General features: G+C 42.3%; 5 protein-coding genes across 6 annotated transcripts; 2 read left to right on the top strand and 3 right to left on the bottom strand.

The window, feature by feature from the left end:
- Positions 1-1,292: 1,292 nt before the first annotated feature.
- On the top strand, positions 1,293-2,647 carry RB195_023279 (uncharacterized protein; the record flags this gene model as incomplete). Its single annotated transcript, XM_064210651.1, has 3 exons — positions 1,293-1,461; positions 2,029-2,157; positions 2,547-2,647. 3 exons carry the CDS (start codon positions 1,293-1,295, stop codon positions 2,645-2,647), a joined length of 399 nt encoding a protein of 132 aa, XP_064066532.1.
- A 6,988-nt stretch (positions 2,648-9,635) lies between these two features.
- RB195_023275 (uncharacterized protein) lies at positions 9,636-25,175 on the bottom strand (the record flags this gene model as incomplete). The annotated part of the gene is made up of 3 exons (XM_064210646.1): positions 9,636-9,698; positions 20,575-20,684; positions 25,133-25,175. 3 exons carry the CDS (start codon positions 25,173-25,175, stop codon positions 9,636-9,638), a joined length of 216 nt encoding a protein of 71 aa, XP_064066527.1.
- On the bottom strand, positions 14,397-16,525 carry RB195_023278 (uncharacterized protein; the record flags this gene model as incomplete). 2 transcript variants are annotated; one of them, XM_064210650.1, is made up of 5 exons in its annotated part: positions 14,397-14,600; positions 14,857-15,076; positions 15,141-15,232; positions 15,463-15,622; positions 15,894-16,525. In XM_064210650.1, 5 exons carry the CDS (start codon positions 16,523-16,525, stop codon positions 14,397-14,399), a joined length of 1,308 nt encoding a protein of 435 aa, XP_064066530.1. The 2 variants fall into 2 exon arrangements, with proteins under 2 accessions (XP_064066530.1, XP_064066531.1); XM_064210649.1 differs by lacking the exons at positions 15,141-15,232; positions 15,463-15,622; positions 15,894-16,525 and having other exon boundaries at positions 14,857-15,054.
- On the bottom strand, positions 16,772-17,175 carry RB195_023277 (uncharacterized protein; the record flags this gene model as incomplete). The annotated part of the gene is made up of 2 exons (XM_064210648.1): positions 16,772-17,019; positions 17,079-17,175. 2 exons carry the CDS (start codon positions 17,173-17,175, stop codon positions 16,772-16,774), a joined length of 345 nt encoding a protein of 114 aa, XP_064066529.1.
- On the top strand, positions 24,236-24,784 carry RB195_023276 (uncharacterized protein; the record flags this gene model as incomplete). Its single annotated transcript, XM_064210647.1, has 2 exons — positions 24,236-24,345; positions 24,535-24,784. The coding sequence occupies 2 exons, from the start codon at positions 24,236-24,238 to the stop codon at positions 24,782-24,784; spliced, it is 360 nt and encodes a 119-aa protein (XP_064066528.1).
- Positions 25,176-25,222: the final 47 nt, after the last annotated feature.

Raw genomic sequence — 25,222 nt, 5'->3', positions numbered from 1 at the left:
AAGTGCGTGCTACCAGCCGCGCTTTAGGATTTGTTTGTGTTTTGTGGGCAAACTTGAAATCATCAAGCAACAATTGTTCGAATTTCGTGCTTGGACAGAATTTATACGAATTCTCTGAAATCCAACGAAATAAGGTCTTACAAAATATGTTGGTATTGATTGATAGATCTTTTCACTTTATCTTCTTGAGACTTAAAATTTTCGATTTGTTTGTTTTACACAAATGAAGCACACTACTATTTTCTATTTCTGGCATTTCGTGTACCATCGCTTGGTATATCTCTATAAATAAACGATCGGTACTCCGTACAGAAACATTAGTAGAGGTAGCGTGCCCTTGCAAGGCATGTCTTGCAGCTTATTAGACGATGAAGGACGTTGATGGACTACGTGATGGATAGGGCATAAGGCAAACGCAGCGCAATGCTCTGCTGATGGCATTAACTACGACGCAGCGCAATTAAAAGCATCATCGCATCGTATTTGGGCTGGTGTTGGTCACCGTATTTGGGGTGATATTGGTTTCAGGTGGGTTATGCCTACACGGAGTCATACATTATGGAGAGGAGAGTGGTTCCATCCATTTCTTCCCAATTGCCGTAAAAAACGGCCCGGAAGATACGGCTTCGAGCATTCCGGCGCGCCATTTTGTACGACTTCGATTAGAGCGGGTCAGCCTTGTGCACGCGCCGCATCTTCTTGGTCGTTTTTCACGGCAATTAGGAAGAAATGGACGAAATCATCCTCCTCTCCATAATCTACGATCAAGTATAGGCATAACTCACCTGAAACCAGCACCACCCCAGGTTTGTGGGCTGATGCCTCTAACAATCGCCATTGCCAGTCATTTCCCGAAGGGTAAATTGTTGCTAGAGTTGTGAGTACCTAACGATACGCACCGTATTCCTGCGTTGAAATGACATTAATATGTTTCTGACGCACGACTAGACCACCCGAGTCTGATCTCCTTCAATAAAAATAGCGTAATAACGTAGGAGAGTCTGTAGTTAAGTTTGAACATTAGTGATGCTTCAGATTTGTGTCCCAAAATCCATTGTCAATGGGTTAACCCAAAAAAAAAGCCGTTGGAATGCTTGTAAATATGCGGATGGGATTTTTTAAAAGCACCAGTCGAAATCCTTCAAAAAGCTGCTTTCAAACTTTCATCCAAAATTTGGTATTGTCAAATTTGAGACCTGAAAACAAGTGAAGTTTCGTTAACTTTTGCCAAACATTTTCACATCCCGGTGATAAGGAAGTCGGTAAAGTAGTTCTCGTCGGATTCTCTGCGGATGCCTCCGAGTGTACAGTGGGTATCCCCGAGAAGACGCCAGCATGCCTCGACGAAGCCGCGGTTCAGTAGTCCATGGAGACATAGACAAGGAAGCGTCTTAGATCCTCTTCTGGTCGTAGGGACGCAGAGAATTAACACAACTGCAAGGAAATATAAAAAGAAGAATGGTGAGAGTTGTCGAAATTACGCAATCAATTAAAAACAATGTACTTAATAATACATGTTATTTTGTGTAGTGGTACTAAAAGAGAAGGGACGAAATTTGTGTAGATATCATCTTTGTATAAATGAAGTAAGAAGTCTTACCAAATGAACTCTCTTTCTTCCATTGCTGTTCTTTCACTAGTTTCACAGGTATTAACATTGTTTGAAAGTTCCACATGGAAACAACTTAGGCCACAAAAAGCTTGGAACTTACAGAATATCGATAATCCTCATCTCCTGGAATGGTCACTTTGAAATTTGTTCTGGAAGTTCCGTTCTCCACAAAAAATTTATGTAGTTAATTTTAAGCTATTAGATGCATCTTTGCCTCATATTTTAAGTGAGGGTTTCTCTTGCTTCTGATGCGACTAGAGATCACCTTACCTCAGAACATTACTCCTTAAAATCTTCATCAGAAAATCCTAGTAGATGTGTCTGATCTTCCAAAACAATTTTGTAGCTCGTGAGTTATACCCTAACCTGTGATGCAGCGTACAATCAGCGGTGAGTAGGCAGAGTCAGCTGTTTAGGTAGCGACGACTGTGAATCTCGACAGAATACGCTCCATCACTATTTTCTCTGTCGAGACATAATCGGGGGATGCTCGAAAATCCAACGCGACTCTCGTCACGCTCATCCTGTGGATAATGAACAAAAAGGTACTTCAAGGATCCAGCTCCTTTCTCGTAATAGGGCAAAACCTGCAAAATGTTATTGATCACGAGTACGTTGTGGATATTCTGGTACCTCAACAATCTGGATGTGAAATAAAGATTTTTACGTTCTCCAGAAATTAATTGTAATCCGAGATTTGAGATGAATAAAAAGACCTGTGGTCCTGGATGTTCTAAACAATATTCCAATCTGCGAACTTCTACTGCAAAAAGTGTTTAGTATTACTTGTTTTACTAACTAATTTATTCTATGAACTTCGGAAACGACACTTTCGTTGACTCCTGAACGTCAATGAAACCTTAAATTTGCAAATCACTGAGGCAAAAAATGCTCGAAACGACATGTTTACAAATACACTAAAGATTTTGTCTAGTTCAAAAAGCGTGGATCATTTCGATTCTCGCTTTACAGTCGCGTATATCCAGCATGCACCAAGTGCAAGACCGCGTAGGTCCGAGAAGAGATGGAGGTTAATGAAACATCACCTGTTTTCAGGTAATACGTTCGACAAAATCGAATTATAGAAGCATATTTGAAATCAGCGGGTCATACACCTCAATTGATTGTGGTGGTTTAGCGAGTTTTAGTGATTTTCTAACGTCATGAGTGGTTCTACGCGTGCACTCTTAACATATCTGCCACAATTTTGCACTATTTCCGGTCGGCGTCAGACATGTAACGCAGGTTTTGTCGCTAGTTAAGGCAGTTACTGACCCGTCTCCACGGATCACAACAAGCTCTTCGAAACTCTCTTTTTCTTCCTTGTGAAACACTTTCATGGTCCTTCCGCATAAGTTTGCGTGAAAGGGATGACATGGTTCTGCAGGATTTTTTCTCCGCTAGATTTATAGTTTATTTTGCTTATAGAACATCTCTAAGATTTCAATTCGTACGAATTGGATTCCTGCTCCATTTTCGTGTAGCCGTGCGTAATTAACTTCCTTAGCAGCCCTTTTCGTCTCAAAATTCGAAAAGGAAGAACCTTGAAAGCATGCAAATATGCGAAGTGGGACAGAATCTAAATCCTACAGGCTGAAGCCCTTGCGGGGATGCGGTCTGAGAGAAAAAAAGTGTCAAACTAGCAAAGAAGGGTGACGATAACGGAGGATGCTAGTAGTGCACAAAGAAAAGAAAAAAAGGACAAATTCATTTTCTGCGAAAAAAAAATCTTAGGGGCGCCCTGGGAGTAAATGAAACTTCGAAAAAGCCAGTAGGAAAATTCTTTGATATCCTATTTGTGCAGTATTATATAAAAAAGATGAAAGATATCAAAAACAGAAAAAAAGAACTTCAAGGAGCTTGTCGTGCTCTGTGGGGACAGCGCTGCTTCGACCGAAGATGTAAAGAGTCAACCCGTCGCCACACGTTTTACATCCAGTGTACTTTAAAAATGCGCACTATACCGGTCAGATACGAATATTTTGCATTTCTCGTCTGTAATCAGTTCAGTGAGCAATTACGTAGAATTTTTGTTTGCTTTTCCATTTAGAGTTCTAGCATAGTGCACTTAGAGCTTGGTTGATATCTAGGCTTTGCAAGGAGAGAAGAGCATGATGGTATTATATAGTACAATCGTAAGAATGAAACAAACACTCGCAAGAATGAAAATTTTATAATAGGAAGTAAATGACCATAATTGGATGAAACACCATATTTTTTGTTTCAACAGAGTAAGTTAATCATTTTCAATGAGGGTATGCTTAAAGTTTAAAGGCATCACCCCACAAATCTGAGGTGGTACGGATTTCATGTGGAGCATTCGTATACGGGATCGTAGATTATGGAGAAAAGGGTGTTCTCGTTCATTTCCTCCTAATTGCCGTAAAAACGGCCCGGAAGATACGGCTTCTGGCATTCCGGCGCACTATTTTCTACAACGAGTTCGATTGTAGCGCGCTAGCCTTGTGCACGCGCTGCATCTTCAGGGCAGTTTTTTACGGCAATTAAGAAGAAATGGACGCAATCACCCCCTCTCCATAACCTACTATCCCGTATGCGAATATTCCACTTGAAATCCGTACTACCCCAGATTCGTGGGGTGATGCCTTTAAAGTGTCTGGCGTGAATCAATCCGCTTGGGAGGCGCCCCACATTCATTTCAATTCAGAATCGTTTGAGGTTTACGAATGTATAGCTGACCTATACAATAGATACAATACAACAATTATCCTCCCAGACAAGTGTGGCGGTACCAATTTATCGACCGCGGAGGGATGAAAGACTTGGCGAGAGGCCATTGCCGACTCGAACCTCCAGTCGTGCAGGCAGCACAGCCTCTAACCGACTGCGCTACACACGTCCTATTTCTACCAGATAATAAAAAATTACTGAACAAGGTCAAAATTATTTTATAGAAAATATTATATTAATTACTAATAAATAATAATAACAAACAATAATATAATAATTAATACTGATTAATTTGAATACTTGTCTTCATATGTGGGGCTCAGAAGCTGTTTAAGCTTATCAGTGTGAAACCATTATAACTTCAATTGACCAAAGTCATCTGCGAGCTATTGTCTACTGTGAATTCCTACGAGGGCATCGTCTGACAACCGCAATCCCCAGCATCTTCCCATGTTCAAAGAGGACGTAACCCTAAGACCAACCTACGGTTCAGCATCAGTGAATATTTTTGGTCATGAAGAATTTCGTTCGAAGATTAATCTTGTTCTGGACGCCCTGCTGCCTTTGACAGCAAGACGATCCGATGTACGTACACCAGAAAAAATTCTGCATTGTAGCTGGCAGGATTCTCAGAGAACGTTACACTTCGAATAGAACCGTACGGAGCGTGACAATGTCTGTCTACTTCGGGACCAATCCGTCTCAGGGTCACACGTTGGGATTTTCCTAGCAGGGGCTCGTAAGAGAGCATGTGGCAGGAGAGGGTGATAAGGGGTCAAATTCAATACCTGTCTTCGAAGTAAAATGGTATAATATTTGAATGAGTGATTTAGAAACACCCGATTCTTGTGCAGCTGAAATATTAGGTTGAGTCGAAAGTTCTCGGACAATGTGGTTGTAATGACTTCTAGAGATCGTCAATCAGTAAAGAGCTAACGAAAATGGACGAGTTACCGTACGAAAGAGTATAAAAAGCTCTTCAAAGTGTAGGTTAACAATTACAGCAAGCTAGTTCCTTTTCTGCCACTACGCCGCGCAATTTCAAGCCGTCGTCACTTCATCACCGCACCGTCATACTTTTTTTCCATCTATCTCGCCAGGACCTCGCGGATATCGATTTGACGTCTGAAGGAAGTTTACAAGGAGCACGCCTTCGTTAGAAGTACAGTCTACAAGTGGTGCGTCGGGCGACTTCCACCGAAGACGAAGACCTTTCGGGACGCCCGATGGAGTTGGATTTGGACCTGCTGAAAGCCGATCCGTATCAAACCACTCGGGAACTGACAGTCGCTTTTGGTGTGAATCAAACCACAGTTTGTTGATAGTCCAATTTAGCAACAGCCAAGATTGTTGACAAATCTTATTACGACTAACGTTCCGGCGTCGTCGCCTTCGTCAGAGCCTGCAAAATCAGGTCATTTGTGATATATCCTCTCAAATGCCTCATCCGGAATAAGTCCTTATTCCCTAAGATGCTACATCCAAAATCGAAGCCAAAAGAGTCCAAAACGTTGTGCTTACCTAGGTAGCCGCGTTGCCGTGATGTGCTCCGCTAATATTAATTAGGATGCAACCCGCATATGACCCCGTAAATCAAAACCCGCAAAGGTATTGATACAGAGCCAGCTCGTTGGTCACAGCTATGCATTCTTCCTTCTATTCATTTTTGGACTTTTAGCGTTTATCCAAAACGCCTCCAAAGTTCTGCGAACTACAATTTCGGGTTCGTACGATAGGATCGTGGCAGCTATGCAGAAAGGAGCATTTTCATCACATTTTCTGCGATGGGTTCCGAGAAGGGTTGCTGCGTTTGAATGTTTCATCCCATCTAGATGTTCTTTGATACGATCGCCCTGTTTCGCCAATATATTCTTCGCTGCATGTTTTGCACGAAATCAGATAAACTATACCAGAGACCATGGAGTCGCCTGCCTTACCAAATGGACATATTACACAGTTTTGAGTCAGGTAAATGCGATCGTACATTCTGTTTCGCACTAACTGCTTCTTGACATCTGTGGGAAAGAGGAACTAGCTTGCTGTAATTGTTGACCTACATTTTGAAGAGCCTTTTATACTCTCTCGTACGGTAAGTCGTCCATTTTCGTTAGCTCTTTACTGATTGACGATCTCTAGAAGTCATTACAACCACATTGTCCGAGAACTTTCGACTCAACCTAATATTTCAGCTGCACAAGAATCGGGTGTTTCTAAATCACTCATTCAAATATTATACCATTTTACTTCGAAGACAGGTATTGAATTTGACCCCTTATCACCCTCTCCTGCCACATGCTCTCTTACGAGCCCCTGCTAGGAAAATCCCAACGTGTGACCCTGAGACGGATTGGTCCCGAAGTAGACAGACATTGTCACGCTCCGTACGGTTCTAGAGAATAGTGTCGCCCTATTTGCCCTATTTCTGAAATTGAGTAACATACACCTCACTCTGAATCCGCAGGAAAGAAATTCGAAGTGTAACGTTCTCTGAGAATCCTGCCAGCTACAATGCAGAATTTTTTCTGGTGTACGTACATCGGATCGTCTTGCTGTCAAAGGCAGCAGGGCGTCCAGAACAAGATTAGTCTTCGAACGAAATTCTTCATGACCAAAAATATTCACTGATGCTGAACCGTAGGTTGGTTTTAGGGTTACGTCCTCTTTGAACATGGGAAGATGCTGGGGATTGCGGTTGTCAGACGATGCCCTCGTAGGAATTCACAGTAGACAATAGCTCGCAGATGACTTTGGTCAATTGAAGTTATAATGGTTTCACACTGATAAGCTTAAACAGCTTCTGAGCCCCACATATGAAGACAAGTATTCAAATTAATCAGTATTAATTATTATATTATTGTTTGTTATTATTATTTATTAGTAATTAATATAATATTTTCTATAAAATAATTTTGACCTTGTTCAGTAATTTTTTATTATCTGGTAGAAATAGGACGTGTGTAGCGCAGTCGGTTAGAGGCTGTGCTGCCTGCACGACTGGAGGTTCGAGTCGGCAATGGCCTCTCGCCAAGTCTTTCATCCCTCCGCGGTCGATAAATTGGTACCGCCACACTTGTCTGGGAGGATAATTGTTGTATTGTATCTATTGTATAGGTCAGCTATACATTCGTAAACCTCAAACGATTCTGAATTGAAATGAATGTGGGGCGCCTCCCAAGCGGATTGATTCACGCCAGACACTTTAAAGGCATCACCCCACGAATCTGGGGTAGTACGGATTTCAAGTGGAATATTCGCATACGGGATAGTAGGTTATGGAGAGGGGGTGATTGCGTCCATTTCTTCTTAATTGCCGTAAAAAACTGCCCTGAAGATGCAGCGCGTGCACAAGGCTAGCGCGCTACAATCGAACTCGTTGTAGAAAATAGTGCGCCGGAATGCCAGAAGCCGTATCTTCCGGGCCGTTTTTACGGCAATTAGGAGGAAATGAACGAGAACACCCTTTTCTCCATAATCTACGATCCCGTATACGAATGCTCCACATGAAATCCGTACCACCTCAGATTTGTGGGGTGATGCCTTTAAACTTTAAGCATACCCTCATTGAAAATGATTAACTTACTCTGTTGAAACAAAAAATATGGTGTTTCATCCAATTATGGTCATTTACTTCCTATTATAAAATTTTCATTCTTGCGAGTGTTTGTTTCATTCTTACGATTGTACTATATAATACCATCATGCTCTTCTCTCCTTGCAAAGCCTAGATATCAACCAAGCTCTAAGTGCACTATGCTAGAACTCTAAATGGAAAAGCAAACAAAAATTCTACGTAATTGCTCACTGAACTGATTACAGACGAGAAATGCAAAATATTCGTATCTGACCGGTATAGTGCGCATTTTTAAAGTACACTGGATGTAAAACGTGTGGCGACGGGTTGACTCTTTACATCTTCGGTCGAAGCAGCGCTGTCCCCACAGAGCACGACAAGCTCCTTGAAGTTCTTTTTTTCTGTTTTTGATATCTTTCATCTTTTTTATATAATACTGCACAAATAGGATATCAAAGAATTTTCCTACTGGCTTTCTCGAAGTTTCATTTACTCCCAGGGCCCCCCTAAGATTTTTTTTTCGCAGAAAATGAATTTGTCCTTTTTTTCTTTTCTTTGTGCACTACTAGCATCCTCCGTTATCGTCACCCTTCTTTGCTAGTTTGACACTTTTTTTCTCTCAGACCGCATCCCCGCAAGGGCTTCAGCCTGTAGGATTTAGATTCTGTCCCACTTCGCATATTTGCATGCTTTCAAGGTTCTTCCTTTTCGAATTTTGAGACGAAAAGGGCTGCTAAGGAAGTTAATTACGCACGGCTACACGAAAATGGAGCAGGAATCCAATTCGTACGAATTGAAATCTTAGAGATGTTCTATAAGCAAAATAAACTATAAATCTAGTGGAGAAAAAATCCTGCAGAACCATGTCATCCCTTTCACGCAAACTTATGCGGAAGGACCATGAAAGTGTTTCACAAGGAAGAAAAAGAGAGTTTCGAAGAGCTTGTTGTGATCCGTGGAGACGGGTCAGTAACTGCCTTAACTAGCGACAAAACCTGCGTTACATGTCTGACGCCGACCGGAAATAGTGCAAAATTGTGGCAGATATGTTAAGAGTGCACGCGTAGAACCACTCATGACGTTAGAAAATCACTAAAACTCGCTAAACCACCACAATCAATTGAGGTGTATGACCCGCTGATTTCAAATATGCTTCTATAATTCGATTTTGTCGAACGTATTACCTGAAAACAGGTGATGTTTCATTAACCTCCATCTCTTCTCGGACCTACGCGGTCTTGCACTTGGTGCATGCTGGATATACGCGACTGTAAAGCGAGAATCGAAATGATCCACGCTTTTTGAACTAGACAAAATCTTTAGTGTATTTGTAAACATGTCGTTTCGAGCATTTTTTGCCTCAGTGATTTGCAAATTTAAGGTTTCATTGACGTTCAGGAGTCAACGAAAGTGTCGTTTCCGAAGTTCATAGAATAAATTAGTTAGTAAAACAAGTAATACTAAACACTTTTTGCAGTAGAAGTTCGCAGATTGGAATATTGTTTAGAACATCCAGGACCACAGGTCTTTTTATTCATCTCAAATCTCGGATTACAATTAATTTCTGGAGAACGTAAAAATCTTTATTTCACATCCAGATTGTTGAGGTACCAGAATATCCACAACGTACTCGTGATCAATAACATTTTGCAGGTTTTGCCCTATTACGAGAAAGGAGCTGGATCCTTGAAGTACCTTTTTGTTCATTATCCACAGGATGAGCGTGACGAGAGTCGCGTTGGATTTTCGAGCATCCCCCGATTATGTCTCGACAGAGAAAATAGTGATGGAGCGTATTCTGTCGAGATTCACAGTCGTCGCTACCTAAACAGCTGACTCTGCCTACTCACCGCTGATTGTACGCTGCATCACAGGTTAGGGTATAACTCACGAGCTACAAAATTGTTTTGGAAGATCAGACACATCTACTAGGATTTTCTGATGAAGATTTTAAGGAGTAATGTTCTGAGGTAAGGTGATCTCTAGTCGCATCAGAAGCAAGAGAAACCCTCACTTAAAATATGAGGCAAAGATGCATCTAATAGCTTAAAATTAACTACATAAATTTTTTGTGGAGAACGGAACTTCCAGAACAAATTTCAAAGTGACCATTCCAGGAGATGAGGATTATCGATATTCTGTAAGTTCCAAGCTTTTTGTGGCCTAAGTTGTTTCCATGTGGAACTTTCAAACAATGTTAATACCTGTGAAACTAGTGAAAGAACAGCAATGGAAGAAAGAGAGTTCATTTGGTAAGACTTCTTACTTCATTTATACAAAGATGATATCTACACAAATTTCGTCCCTTCTCTTTTAGTACCACTACACAAAATAACATGTATTATTAAGTACATTGTTTTTAATTGATTGCGTAATTTCGACAACTCTCACCATTCTTCTTTTTATATTTCCTTGCAGTTGTGTTAATTCTCTGCGTCCCTACGACCAGAAGAGGATCTAAGACGCTTCCTTGTCTATGTCTCCATGGACTACTGAACCGCGGCTTCGTCGAGGCATGCTGGCGTCTTCTCGGGGATACCCACTGTACACTCGGAGGCATCCGCAGAGAATCCGACGAGAACTACTTTACCGACTTCCTTATCACCGGGATGTGAAAATGTTTGGCAAAAGTTAACGAAACTTCACTTGTTTTCAGGTCTCAAATTTGACAATACCAAATTTTGGATGAAAGTTTGAAAGCAGCTTTTTGAAGGATTTCGACTGGTGCTTTTAAAAAATCCCATCCGCATATTTACAAGCATTCCAACGGCTTTTTTTTTTGGGTTAACCCATTGACAATGGATTTTGGGACACAAATCTGAAGCATCACTAATGTTCAAACTTAACTACAGACTCTCCTACGTTATTACGCTATTTTTATTGAAGGAGATCAGACTCGGGTGGTCTAGTCGTGCGTCAGAAACATATTAATGTCATTTCAACGCAGGAATACGGTGCGTATCGTTAGGTACTCACAACTCTAGCAACAATTTACCCTTCGGGAAATGACTGGCAATGGCGATCGTTAATTTCGCTGCGTCGTAGTTAATGCCATCAACATTGCGCTGCGTTTGTCTTATGCCCCGTCCATCAACGTCCGCACCAATCCGACGCCCGTGACCCCTCGTATCCCCTTTTTCGAATTTCGTGACACACAGACAAACACACACAAATACACACACGGACTAAGCTCGTTGTTATATATCATTATAATATGTATCAATTAGCCTTATTCGCGGTTGGGTGGCACGAGGATGGAATCCAGGCAGTGCCAGGAGGTCGTGAAAGCTGCGAAGCTGATGAAGCGACAGTCGCAATAGCGAGGGCGCATGGCGCTGCAGACAGTCAGACGCAAGCAACCGATTTTCGTGAATACCTTTTGTCCCGTACCCACCGTACGACACATCAGAATTGCCAGATGCACTATCCGTTGCAACAATTTTTTAAATAATATCGTGAGACTAATTTTAAACCAAGTTTGAAATTAGTCTCACGATCAGCACGTATTAGTCTTGAACGTCTCTCCTTTCTTGGGGTGAAACGTGTGTAACTGCTCAAAAATGCACCTGTAGAGAGGCTGTTCTACTTCTAAGTGGATAGTTCGTGTTGTTAAGCAAATGCGCAGGCATATATACATATTATCACAATTCCTAGAAAGAAACGGATCCATGAAGTCACAACCCGTATTTTGGAATGGTTTCGATGTTCTTGCCTCATCATACGGTAATGATGGCATATAGGAGGCTATAAATGGCAGTTCCTTCCAGCGTTTACAGACCGTACAAGTTTTCAGGAATGTTCGGGAGGCTCCAGTTTTATTTGGAGATCCAAAACCTTCCTGTTTCCAATGTCATTGTATGATCTTCACCACAAAGAAAGTTCTTGTTATACGTTTGAGCAGGAATCTGGTAAATTCGTATGTGCTCGGAAAAAAATACAGGTCATTTGGTGTCATTTGGCACTCTTGGGGATTTCAACCATGATAAGTGAGAGACAATGCTATTTTTGTCACCAACGAGATGTTCATTGCGTACTTTCCATTGAAGATCTTCAAAATCCAAATTTCGACGTATATGAGAAATGGTCAGTGTTGCGGAGCCTAGTGCACTTGTATTTGCATTTAATTCGAACTGATTTATAGATGTTGTATTGATCTCAGTGCCCTTGCTCATTTTCACAATGGTAAGTGAAGGAATTTCGCAGCACTCGGAGCTGTTCTAAGGGCGTCTAACTTGTAGAAATGTGTATGCATTTCAGACTCATATCCTCACTACAGATCTTGACTTCTCTTATGTTTCTCAATTTCCATACACTGGGATCACTAGTTATCCATCATGGTCCTCAAATTCAGATATACGTTCCGACTTATTTAGTAGTGAGGCCTCTCGCACCCCATCAGCTAAATTGTTCGTGTCTACGCACAGAAACCACACAGCTGCGCCTTTATTCTCAAATTCTGTCTTCGATTTGAGTATTTTGTCGCGCTAATTCGCACAAACATAGTTATTTTGCAAGGCGTTTCAAGAGAATGCAGTGCTATGCTTCCACTTACGCTGACAATAGCTATTCCCTTTTTGATACACTGTAGAATGTTTGCTCTCAGACATAGAGCTATCAAAATAGCATTAAGTTCCAGTCGGAATAGTTTGATGATTATTTCTGTGTGCCAGTTTCGTTTTTCTGCCAACAAGCTGTCTCATTGTACTAGTATCTACATTTTGGAAGTGAGCGCGTGTTGCCCTCGTGGATTTCGTTGCACCTGCACAGAACCAAATGCACAAAGTACTGCTGTCTTCATTCAATGGAATGATAAGTGGTGAGGTCTCTTTTACAGCATTGTTCACTTTTCTACATTTTCGTTCCATTTCTTCCCCATAGAATCAGGAACACGATCTGACCAGTCACATCAGTCACTTTTCGTTGAGCATCAATAACTCGAATCTTACCTAGGAGTGGAGCGGTTGTGTCAAATGGATCGTAAAACTAGTTGATATGGTTCACGATATACTGTCTAGTTAAAATATTTTTTCAAGAAAATGTGCTAGAACCGAAAAACGGTCGGTTACAGTGTCGCAAAGGATTCCACGGAACCCTGTTGAACCGGCTGCTTGTCGGTCCTCGAATGTGTTGTTTCACAAACTCGGTGTTCAAAACATGCTCTTTGACATTTGATATTTCTCGGCAGCCCCTGTTCAATCCCAAGAAGTAGAAGAATATTGTCTACGTAGATACTGCCTACCATCTTTTTCTCAACGTGCATACCAAAATTCCAAGTAGGCTGTGATGGCCGCACTAAGAATTTCGGTTGCTATTCAACAACGTTAGAGTATAGCGCTGGATCGTAAAATGAATCGTTGTATCCCACGGATAACTCGCTTAGTTAGAATATGTTATTCTGGAAAATATGCTGGAACCGGAAAGCACAGAGTCATGATTGACTTCAAAAAAAATTTTTTTTGGACCTTCTGGTTGTAGGTCTTCGAATGCCAGGTTCTACTTTGGAAACACAAACAGAGTCCGAAAAACACTCCTTTTCCCAATTCTCAAAAAAGATATATTCGTAGATATTGCGTGCAATCTCGCTCGCGAAATGCCTAAGAGACTTCCAGCCACAGGAACTTTGTGCTCATACGTCGTTTAAGCGCATCACGTCAAGCGTATCCCGCTTTACACAGGTGAGAGACGGAATCCGATGTTCTTTCCTGCGCCAGCGATCGAAGATTAGAGACGCAGCCGCGTTTACCAAAGACAGTAGAATAAGGTGGACCGGGCACGTGATGCGTTCCAACGACAATCGTTGGACCGGAGCGGTAAGCGACTGGATACCACGCGACATCAAACGCACCGCAGCAAGACCGCCGACCCGATGGTCAGACCTCTTTATTAGGTCCTTTGAAAAAAAAGATGTTCTTTAATTCCCTCGCAAGAAGAGATGATGAAGAAGTTGGGGAGCTGAGACTTAAACAAAAACTCAACAGTAGATTAGAAGAATGAATTTTTAACGTTTTTTTTAACATCATACATCAAAGAGTGCTTAAGGGCCTCGAACAAATGGTAGTCTGGAGTGAGGTGGTGGGAACAGGGTGGATGGGGGACCGGTTTCCAACCGAGGGCCTCAAGTTGGCAGCGAGTGACCGAAGTGACATGGCTATGAAGCTGAGTGAAACGTTTGCAGCATCAATCTTTTGCGCAGCTTACAACGAAATTGACAATGTTGGGATCTAACCGAAAACAAAAAGGGGCAGGAGTGTAGCTCACGGATGTGAGCGTCATCACGCTCAATTCTCACTACTAATCCAGAAAAAGGCGTGTGAAACAGACTTGGTTGCACTAATGTCCCCAACGATGCAACCCATAGCATGTAGTAGAACTATGGCAATCTGTAAAGTATCTGCAAATGTTGAATAACCTTCTTGTTTGAGTTACCTTACGTTGGTTGCGGACGTTGAACGATGACGAAGGTGCTCGCGTTTTGTCGCGCAACAAGTTGCATCGCAGGGGGGAACTTCTGCCGTTAATGCTCTACTTCCCCGATCGTGGTTTGATCACCGTGATCAACATGACTCCTTGTGTTCTTCGAACTGGTCGAGCGGGCGCCAGTAATCCTTCCATTTGTGCCGATCGCGTGCCAGAGTCGCCCAATGGTTTCTTGTTTCGAGTGAGACACAAAGAGCATCGAATTTTTCTCTCAAGGACTTGGTGCTGACTATCGGGTCGGCAGTCTTCCTGTAGTGCGCTTAATATCGCGTGAAACCCAGTCGCTCACGGCTCTGGTCCAACGGTTGTCGTATAAGCGGATCAATTATTTTACTTTCCGCGGCAAACGCGGCGGCGTCTCTAATCTTCGATCCCTGACGTAGAAGAGAACTTCGAATCCCGTCCCTCACTTGCGTGAAAGCCATGAGCGAGAGTGATGCTAAGAGTATCCCGATATTCACTCTCACAGCATCATTCTCTCAATTGTGCCTTCAATGACGCTCACCGCGTTTTCTTCCTGCTTGCGAAATGCCCAGGTTTCCGAAGCATAGGTCAAAGCAAGAAGTACGGTGGTGTTGAAGAGGTGAGCACGGAGCCGGGTGTTCCTATTCTTCTTCGCTACATCTTCGATGCTCTTATACGCTCCCCAAGCCGCTTCTCTTCTCCTGTGTAGCTCCGGGGCCAGGTTGTTCTCCGTGTTCATTTCCCGATCCAGATAAACGTTGCTGGTGCATTTGGATAGGCTAATTCCGTTAGGCATTAATCTGGCATCCGAGACTCATCCGTTACTCATGAACATCGTCTTTTGAAGATTCAGCTGATGACGGATGCATCCACATGTTTTGTTGAATTTGGTCAGCATTCGTTCCACTTGAGTGATGCTGAATTTTATCACAACGATGTCATCAGCAAAGCGCAAGCGGTGTAGCAGCCATCACCTTCACTTCTATATCGTCCCATTCCAGCATTCGGATTGCGTTCTTGTGGGTGGCTGTGAATATTTTAGGTGAGATTGTATCAACCTGTCTTACCCCTCTACTCACGTTAATGATGATATTCTTGTAGAACGGCGAAATTCTGGTCGTGAAGTAACTGTACACTCTCGAAGTACCTTTATGCACTTATTAGGGACGCCTAGGTTGCCCAAGGCTTCCATGACAGTTTCCGTCTCAACTGAGTCGAATTCCTTCTTCAAGTCAATGAAGGTGAGACAGAGCGGCATCTTGTACTCTCGTGATACCTCGATGAGTTTCGAAACAGTGTGAATCGTGCTGAATCCTTTTCAAAATCCCGCTTGTTCGCATGGCTGTCCTTCATACAAGACTTTTTTCAATCTTATTAAGGATCACTTTTGTAAAGAGCTTATAGATGCTTGTAGATGACGGAAAGTAAGCAGATTGGGCGATAGTTGCCGATGTCATGTGGATCTCCCTGCTTATACAACAACACGGTTTCGCTGGTCTTACACTGTTTAGGAACCCTGGATTCCGACGGGTAACGTGTAAAGAACCTCGCCAGCGTGTTGATGAGCATATTTCTTACCGACATGATAGCATGTCATACTTCGCACGGAAGAACCTCTGGAATGATATTTCCACCTTCCTTAACATGGTGAGGAGGCAAGTGGAGATGGCTGTCGAAGAAATCAGATAGAAGTCGTAGATGATTTTCTCCATTCCCTTACTCGATGCGATGGTCGTGCTCCTCTGGTTCCGGAGAGCAGTCATCTTCCCCTTGCAATTGACGAGGCTTCGACGGGCATAGCGAATGCTTTTTCCGGCCCCTGCAGTTTCACCCAGCACTTCTGCTCTTTTCTCTTTAAGGTCTTTTATCGCCTCTCTGCAAAGCTTGAGAGTTCCTGGTTGCCTGCCTCGTGCTGCTCCACTATCGTGTATTAGCACGAATTTCCGGAAACAGGCATCTCTTGAAGGTTTCAGAACTCCGGGCATTCTTCCTGCAATCGTGAAAGTGTTCAACAAAACGATCGTAGTCCTCATCGGTGTTGTCCATTGCGGAATCTTCCCAAACGCCCGCCAGTGTAGCGAAGAGATCCCAGTTAATAACATTTCTGGGACTTTGATCTTTGAACTTGGCGATTTTCTCTTCTCTCCTTGTGAAGAAAAATCTTCCTCGATTGTCCGATTCTGAATGGAACTTTGGCACAACAGCGACATCTGTCACGCAGAACCTTTTACTGACGAGGATGTGGTCAATTTCATTACGTTACTCTCCACCAGGTGGCTCTCACGTCCAGCGTAGAGAGGAGGGCTTCTGGAATTGCGAGTTCCTATGGATGGTCTTAGTCGTCATGATGAACTCGGAAAGCCTCTCCCCCTGGTGATTCCATTGTAGGCCGTGGGTCCTGATGTGAACTCCCTCAGGCGTTCTTCTCAGGCCAATTGTGGTGTTGAAATCACCAATTATGACCTTGTAGAAGGTATGATCTTCTCGGCAGAACTTCTCCAGGTCGATATAGGAAGCTTATCTTCTCCTTCGTAGCTTGATGTTTTAGCGTAAGCGACGAAGATAGTCAAAGCTGACAATGTACCAAATCTTCTCATCCGCAGACGTCCTATTCGGGTCGTAAGTTCCTCGAAACAGTCGATGTTCTTTGCCATACTCGTGACGAGGACGCCAACTCCACCAACACCTCTAGTGTCGCATGTTCCTAAGAACAGTTCTTCCAGTTTGGCCTCGTCTCGCCTCGGTCAGTCCGGAGACGATGACGAGGAACAAGGTACTTAGTCTTCTTGGGTTGCATCATCAGATCTTCAGTAGCCGCATCCGATGCAAGCGTCCGGGCGTCATACGTACAGATCGTCATCCTAGTCCTCTTCCGTTTTGGTGGAGTATATGACTCCTGCAACCCCGTCCTTCCTAGCGCTACCGTACCAGGCTTTCCTCCGGAATCAGGAGACTCTTCTATCACTGTAACATGCGTGAAGTTTTAAAACCAATGAGCAGATTGCAAACCTCTAGTCCCGCGGGTTTGTAAGAGAACGTTTCTCCTCACAAAGTGGAGAAATGGAACTTATTTGTTGAAGGCGACTCCAAACCGCCTCCATTGCATCTTCCAGCCATTTGACTTCAGGCCTTTGGCCGGACCTGTGCGGGATACAAAGATGTCATGAGTCAGTTCTGGCCCAGCAAAAACAGGGAGTCCATCCTCTGAATCCACCCGCGTCTTTGGGCAGGAACAAGGTCGCTTGTGGTCACTGATTAGCCCTCTATCCGCCACCTGGGAACGCGCCATGTAGCCTCGCAACTAACCGTCTGTACTACACTATATTATATACTGTATACTATATATTATACTATAATACATAGTATAATTTGCGTATACATAGCTGCCTGGTTGCGTTTAGTGAAAACAGGGACACCATATCCAAGTGACATCAGACTTGCATACGCGCCTACATACAACAACTGCAACATACAAGGCCAGATGACCGCAACCAGATTCTTATTCTTGAAGAGTAAATGTAAATTCTAGTTCTACTAACTTTCCCACTAATTTCCTTCCTCACACAGTTATTTTACATCTTCATTGTCCTCCGTATCTGTTAACCTCCTCTTGTATCGCTGCACAAATATCAAATTCGTCCAGCGGGTAAATCTGGCTAGCCTATAGCATTTCCTCAAACAAATTCATACTCTTATCCAGCGACTTCATCTGATATAATGATTTTATAGCAGCTCATATCTCAGAAAGAGCGAGGCAGTATCTTCCATCTGCTAATAACTCCTTGAATAAGACAAGAAAGATATGCGCTTCATCCTACTAGCAAATATCATTTTCCGTTGAAGACAGCGTATCATGAAATTGACGTTGTGCTCAAACCCCAAGAAAAACGAACAGTTGGAGTTGTAGGTCACGGAAACGAGCGTGGATTCACTCTATTACCCTACTCATTTAAAAAAAAAACGGCTTGGAAACCGCTTTAGATCCTACGAGATACATTAGTACAGCCACCTTGGCACAAGCGCAGTTCTCCTTCAGCAGCTTATTCATTGGTTTTACTTGAAGGCATCGCCCCACGAGTCTGCCGTGGTACGTATTTTCGTTGGAGCATATCTATATCGGGTCGTAGATTATAAATACAGGGGTGGTTCCGCTCATCTCTCCCTGCATCACTGTAAACAGGCGGCGTCAGAATGTGGTTCCTTACGACATCCTCTATTGCAACGCACCACCCTTGCGCCCCGTCTGCGATTCATCGAAAATCCATTCGGACGCCCCGATACGCAATTTCATTCGATGGATCGCAGGCGGGGCGGGGTGCAAACTTTGAACATTGCAACAGAAGCCGACATAAGAAGCAGCATTCCGGGGTCGTCGGTTTCCATTGATACAGGGAGAAATGGACGGAATCACCCTCTTCCTCATAACCTACGACCCGATATAGGTATACTCCGGAGAAAATCCGTGCCACGCCAGATTCGTGGGGTGATGTTTTCAAGTAAGCTGGTAAGGAGACCTCATTAATCTTCGACCGCACACACGTGAATGTGGCACGTAACAATTGATTTCGTAGGAAAGCACGCAGTCTTCCGCTCCGCTGTTTAACGACTGGGAGAACATGAGCGGAGCTACGCTCGTTTCCGTAATCTTCAATTCGAACACTACGTTTTCACTGCTGCTTCCGTACAACGTGAATTTCGTAATAGGCTGCCTTTAATGGTATAAAACAAATTTCTACGTAGAAAAAGGCGACGTATTGTTGGTCAATAAGCAAAGATACCTCGCTGAGACGTTAAAGATCGGTACTGTAACTTTACATATGGTACAGTTATTTGGAAGTAAAAGGGGCAAAATCTGTTTGCATGTGAGTTTGATCAAGCAGCGGAAGGAGTGGCCTACGCTACATCCCACCCACGAGAGGCTATATCATTGAGGCAGAAGATTATATTATTTCTTCGACTCATCCACTTTCTACGTCGCTGTGATGATAAAGTTACAACAAAAGCAGTTTCACTTTCTGTGGGGTGTACTAAAGAAAAACGGACAAATGGTGGCCATCAAAATTCGTTTCTCTCGAACATGTCTGCAAGCCAGACAGGCTCATCTATACGCAAATGTCAAGAAACGTTTGTCGAACGAAGTTTTATGTTCACAGTTCTTAGAGAAACGCCCTAAGATGAGAATGGTGGGTGATTTGATTTCGATAAGTGATTCTATCCGGTCTAAGGCTATGCCTGCTTTACAGAAAAAGTTTGGCAGTTATCTTAGTTGGCCGCGTAATGATAGTGCACAGAACTCGCACTTCGAATTAAACAAGTACAACAAAGTTCCTTTCGCAAGATCCTTCTGACAACATAGGTTGCTGAAGGACGTTCATTATACTACTTTTACTTATTTGCGACACTTTGACTAATACGTCCATAACTTCACCACTGTATGAAATAGACATACGATGCGTTCGATAGCAAAATCTGCCGACAAACTTCTCCAAAAACAACAACAATGAAGACGTTCATCCTTCTCGGTTATCAAGAACTTATGTAAATTGCACTGCGAATAACATTTAGCATTTAACAATAACATTTCGCCTATTATATAAAGTGCCCATCATTAAATGACGTTCTCCACCGCAAACCAATAATTTTTATAATAGAGTTCAAAAATGGCAACCGATATTCGACACACACAAGTTCCATTTGTATTAAGTTTTTTTCAACGCCGCTAGAACATATGATGTGCCAACTGAAACCACAGGTAATAAAGTAAGAAGATGAAATAAGGAGGTGAGGTGACTGGACGTTAGGTTAGCATTATTGTCGACGAACTTTGATAACGGTAATAGTGATAATTGGAAAAGAAAAAACTCCATTTAGAAGTCAACTAAAATCAAAGACTTCTCTAGCTTAGAAAAAACGAGAAGCATGAACTAGTCCGGAAATACGGGTAAAGTTTAAACAAATGACCCAAAAACAAGACAATGGATATTGTCTACCTTTCGTGGAAAAATTCCAAGGCTCTATCGTCGCTCTATTATTAGACTATATTGTCATATCTGGAACACCTTCAAAAAGATAAATTTCCTTTGGAAAGATCCACTGACAGAAAAAAGTTGACAAGGTAAGGATATTCCTAGAAGCACTACGGAAGCAAGAATAGGACTGAGACGAGACTTGACCGCGAATACTCAAGGCTTCATGAACACGCGTAAACTCTGGGTTAGTTTGACAAAAAAAAAAAAAAAAAAAAAAAAAAAAAACTTACACCGATATCTTTGCACAAGTACAAAGGTTGTGTTCTATTGATGTTTCTGATGCAAACGTTAAGACCATAGTCACAAGAACCAAGTTGCACTCTTCGCATATTAGCAGTACCTTGGAGAGAATCAAATTGCCATCTATGAATAAGAAAAAGATAACGCCGGAAACGGACCTGGAAACCTTATTAGGAAAGCAGACCCTTTATTTAACAAACGTGATTATATCCCACCTTCCTACTTGCTCTAAAAATCCAGAACGAATTCTTCTACACCATAAGAATTCATCCGTCTTCATATTTACAGTTCAAAAACTGTTCTAAATTAGCTAAGACGCCTAAACTACAAAACAAAGTCTTATCAACAACAAAAAGTTATAGCGGCAAAGCACATCCTGATCAACAAAGTGACTAGAGAGCATCTTTATCTCTGAGCCAAAGTAGAGTTGCCAAACACATCGCATGCACATAGGACTAGTTTTAGGCTGGATTAGGACGCCGGTTTTCTGTAAGAATGCAAGAATGAAGCCTACGAGCAAACTTGCGTTACTCGAAGAGATAAAAACACAAAAATCGTGAGATTTCAAACATAGATCTTCAATTCTATGATGGGCCTAGTTGAACAGCATCAGAAGTAAAGGAAAAACTCCAATCACTCCTCATTTCTTGCAACATTTTAATATTAAACGAAGCGTACCAGCAAATCTGAATGTGTTGGATTCTCTTCAAAAATTGACAGGGTTAGAGGCGCCGCTCACAAATGTGGCTGCGATCACGCTCAATCTCCTTCCCCATCATCTCAAAACCAGCAAGAGAAACTGCTCTGTCGCATCGAATCCTCCTACAGGAACTAATAATGTTCATCTATGCCATAGCGCTCAGCGAATACAGAAACCTTGGCTATGGCTTGGCACTTCGCAATCGATTTACACTTTGTTTATGGCAGCTGTCAACGTGAGAAACGTATGTCCTCCTTTATTAGCAAATACAGAAGCCTTGGCGACATCTCAAAACTTCGCACCTGGTCTACACCTCATTAATGGCGATTGTGAAGATGAGAAACGCCTGTCCTAAAGGAAGTGAACTGCGGCGAACTAAATAAGTTGATGGATATTGGGAAATGTAACAACGGCAAGAGCTCTTCGTTATCTGCAGCGAATACAATGAAACTGAGCACGAAGGCACAGCAGTGTCAGAGGGAATGAGCTGTTTCTGAATCATGTTCATTTCTCAGGACCTGATTTACCTTGGAACAGAACAAGAGATGAAAAGCCTTCTAAAACCTTTATAGCAGTACAAGAAAACTGACTACCTCAGAAGAAGTTACTATGAACCGTACTGTATCACTGTCTGTACTCAATAAAACCACTCATAATCTGGATCTTTATACTGTCTTGCTGTCTAAGACTCATAAAGGCACCATTCAACTTCATATGCATAGTTAGAATAGGAGTATAACAACCTCCGCAAGTGTGTAATTGCTTTTAACTAGGAAACGAGGCATTGTCCCAACTATTACAATCAAGAGCGCATTCCCTTCATGAGTAGAGAAAGCCAGAAGAGACCAGAAAGAAGCATGTTTGAAAAAATATTTGTAGATAATTAACATAAATAAATAATAAAAATATTTTGGCATAGAAAAAGACGATTTGTGGATTCCCGTGAAGAATCTAATAACCTAAAAACCTGGTTCTGAAACTGTAGTTCTGGCGAGATTTTAGTAAGGTTAAGAGAGCTGCTAAGAAGTTATTCCTTTATGTTATAGACAAAATGAATGCAACACGTGCTATAGAGAATTAATATAGAATAAGAATAAGCACAAATGTGAGATGCAAAACCAAAACTTCATAAAATGGAAGTTCCTTTAGAAGACGAAATATCAAAACACTATTATCAAGTTGTAAATGTAATGTTAAGCATCTGAACGAGTGAGGAATAACCAGGGGCATCTCACTATTTTATCCCCTGAAGTGGTTTCTTCTACTAAGAAGTTTTCTTGAGGCTTCATGCCAGCACTGGACCTTAAAGTCAAACCCGAACTTAGAGAAGGGATAGTGAAACCTTCTGTGGCGGGATGCTGTGGTTAAACAAATTTTTGAACTGAAGGAATGTTCTGTAGCGGAAAAAAAAACGAGAAAATCTGGAAGCCTGACACAATAATCAAAGGTTTCACCTGTTTTTAATTATAAAGAAATTGAGGAAGCCATATAAACATGTTTGACTTTGCAGTTTACTGCACGATACAGACAAAATGTGGATGGTGCACAATCATTGTTAAGTAGCCAATAATGTGTTTTGCTGTCCACAAAGGAAAATAAAAGAGAAATGATAACTTTTCAAAAGCCTAGGAGAAACAACATAGCGTTCACACTCGTAATGGGGAAGGCGACTCTGGCAAAAGTCACAACGTGCAGTCGGTGGTTGGTACGTGTCGTCGTTCACTATTTCCGCCACTCACGATACTAATTGAATAGGGATTACCAAATCAACTGTTTCGAGTTGATTAGGCTATAACATCTCTCTTACCAAATCAACTTCATCATCTTGGACAGACCATTTGCGAAAAAAAGAACATCTTAGTGGCAAGTCGCAAACTCAAAAAAAAAATCCAACTTCTAGACGTAGTTTTGCAATTGAATGAAGTGGTGGAATCTCATCCCAAAAGAAACTGTAATTAATCCGTTTTCAGATTTGTCTCAATTCAAAAGTTGCAAAAATTCCTCGCATAGAGCTAACGTGACCCACTAATCACCTATGCTGGAAACGAATGTTGGTCAGCATTCGCCACGCGCAAAAAAAAAGACACTTTTCTTTGTTGCACAGAAGGTGCGCCATTTTGCTCTCCTTGGTTGCAACTGCGTTATTCAGCCTGTAAGTACCAAAGCATATTGAAGTACATATTAATTTATAACGCACGCTCGCGTAAAGGCTACATGCACATCGCACAAACTCGGGTTTAACTCTGAAGATGTTTCCTCGGTAACAAGAAAGAGCCAAATTAGGATTCTTATACACGGTGGTTGTTTCGGTGAAGTCGATGATATCTCTATTACATTCATGTGTCCTCCACAACGGTCCACCGCCTCATAGTGGCGTGGAGGTGACTCTGGACGACTGATGCCCTAGCTAAAGGTAAACCACTACAAAGATTCACCATCGTCTTAGCAAAATGTCGTAAGGTTCGTAAGGCTCCATGTAAGTTGGGCGATGACCTGTGGTGAAGGCTATCCTCGCCAAGGCAGGGATGCTTAGTTTAAGGTAAGTCTTCTTACCACTCCAGAATATACACTGTCTCAGTAACCTTTTCCACGCGTCTAATCCTTTGTCAACTGCGATCATTCCCACTGGTGAAGTCCTACAACGGATTTTTCCTTCGGAAGTACGAGTCGCTATCGAGAGCATGAAACCAAGGACAGCCATCGGACCCCATTTTATATCTGGAGATTTCTTTGGGTTGATGGCCATCCCCTATATGTAAGTCTAGGGACGCACATGACATCTTAACTTCAGAAAGAAAGGATCCCAAACCAATGGAAGAGAACGCCATCCGTTCTCATCCATAAGGAAGGTGACCGAGAGGACCTTCGAAACTACCGTCCGATATACTTGCTGTGGATTTCATACAAAATGCTTACCGAGATCATCCTCGTGCGCATATCTAGGACGCTGGATGAAGCCCAGCATCAAGAACAAGCTGGATTCCGCCAGGTTTCAGCTGCTTGGACCACATCCAGACCGTGTCGAGGGTCATAGAGAAGAACAAGCCGCATACGTATTGACGTAAGATTCCTCTCGAACCTTCATTTTACGGACGACATCGTTCACTCTTCGAGAAGCAAAAATAAACAGAGATGATGCTTGAGGAATTAAATGGAGCAAGGAAGAGAATAGGATTGCAGATAAACAACAGAAAAAAGACAAAGTTCATAAAGAAAGTCTATTGCGAGGACGGAGTAGTACAACTTGAAGGCTTCCAAATCTTCGGAACTTCATCGTACGTTCTAACAAAATGGAGAATGACTTGAAAGAAGAACTGAAGAGAGAGATGAGAGCAGCGTGGGTAGCATTCGCACCCATCAGGGAGGCTATGGACCAACTGACGTACCAGCAGCTCCGTTCCTATTTGTTCGACTCGACAGTTCTTGCAGCTACGCAGAAGAGAAGTGGGCAGATACCGCTGCCACGTCAAGAAGCTATTTACTACCCACAGAGCCCTTGAAAGATGTCTTTCTAAGAATTCTAATCGTTGTTGTTAATTCAATTGTTTGCGTCTGTTAATTTTAAAGAGTTCTGAAATTTACAGAAATTAGAAAAACGCAAACAGTTATTGAACATTTGCCTACTGCCACCCAGACTTCTTTGCTTTGATTTCGTGCTACGGACAAGAATTTGGCAGCAACGATCGTTTTAACAGTGTATATCATTACTGTAAAGGCGTAAAGTCTTATGAAATGCAGACACGAGGTATGATTTGAAGAACACTTTTGATCCTAACATTATCTCTTTTCTGAAGCTGAACAGTGCCTTCAATATCCTTGACACTTCCCAATTGAAAAAAAAAAAGGACCTCTATCCTTATATGTCAATACTGCACAGTACACCCCAGTCATTTCAGTCCTCCAGTTATAATTTTGAGAAGCAATGGGTATCTTGATGT

This window comes from Necator americanus, chromosome X (assembly GCF_031761385.1).
Source record: "Necator americanus strain Aroian chromosome X, whole genome shotgun sequence".
Classification (NCBI taxonomy): Eukaryota; Metazoa; Nematoda; class Chromadorea; order Rhabditida; family Ancylostomatidae; genus Necator; species Necator americanus.
This window is presented reverse-complemented; position numbering and strand designations above follow the sequence as displayed.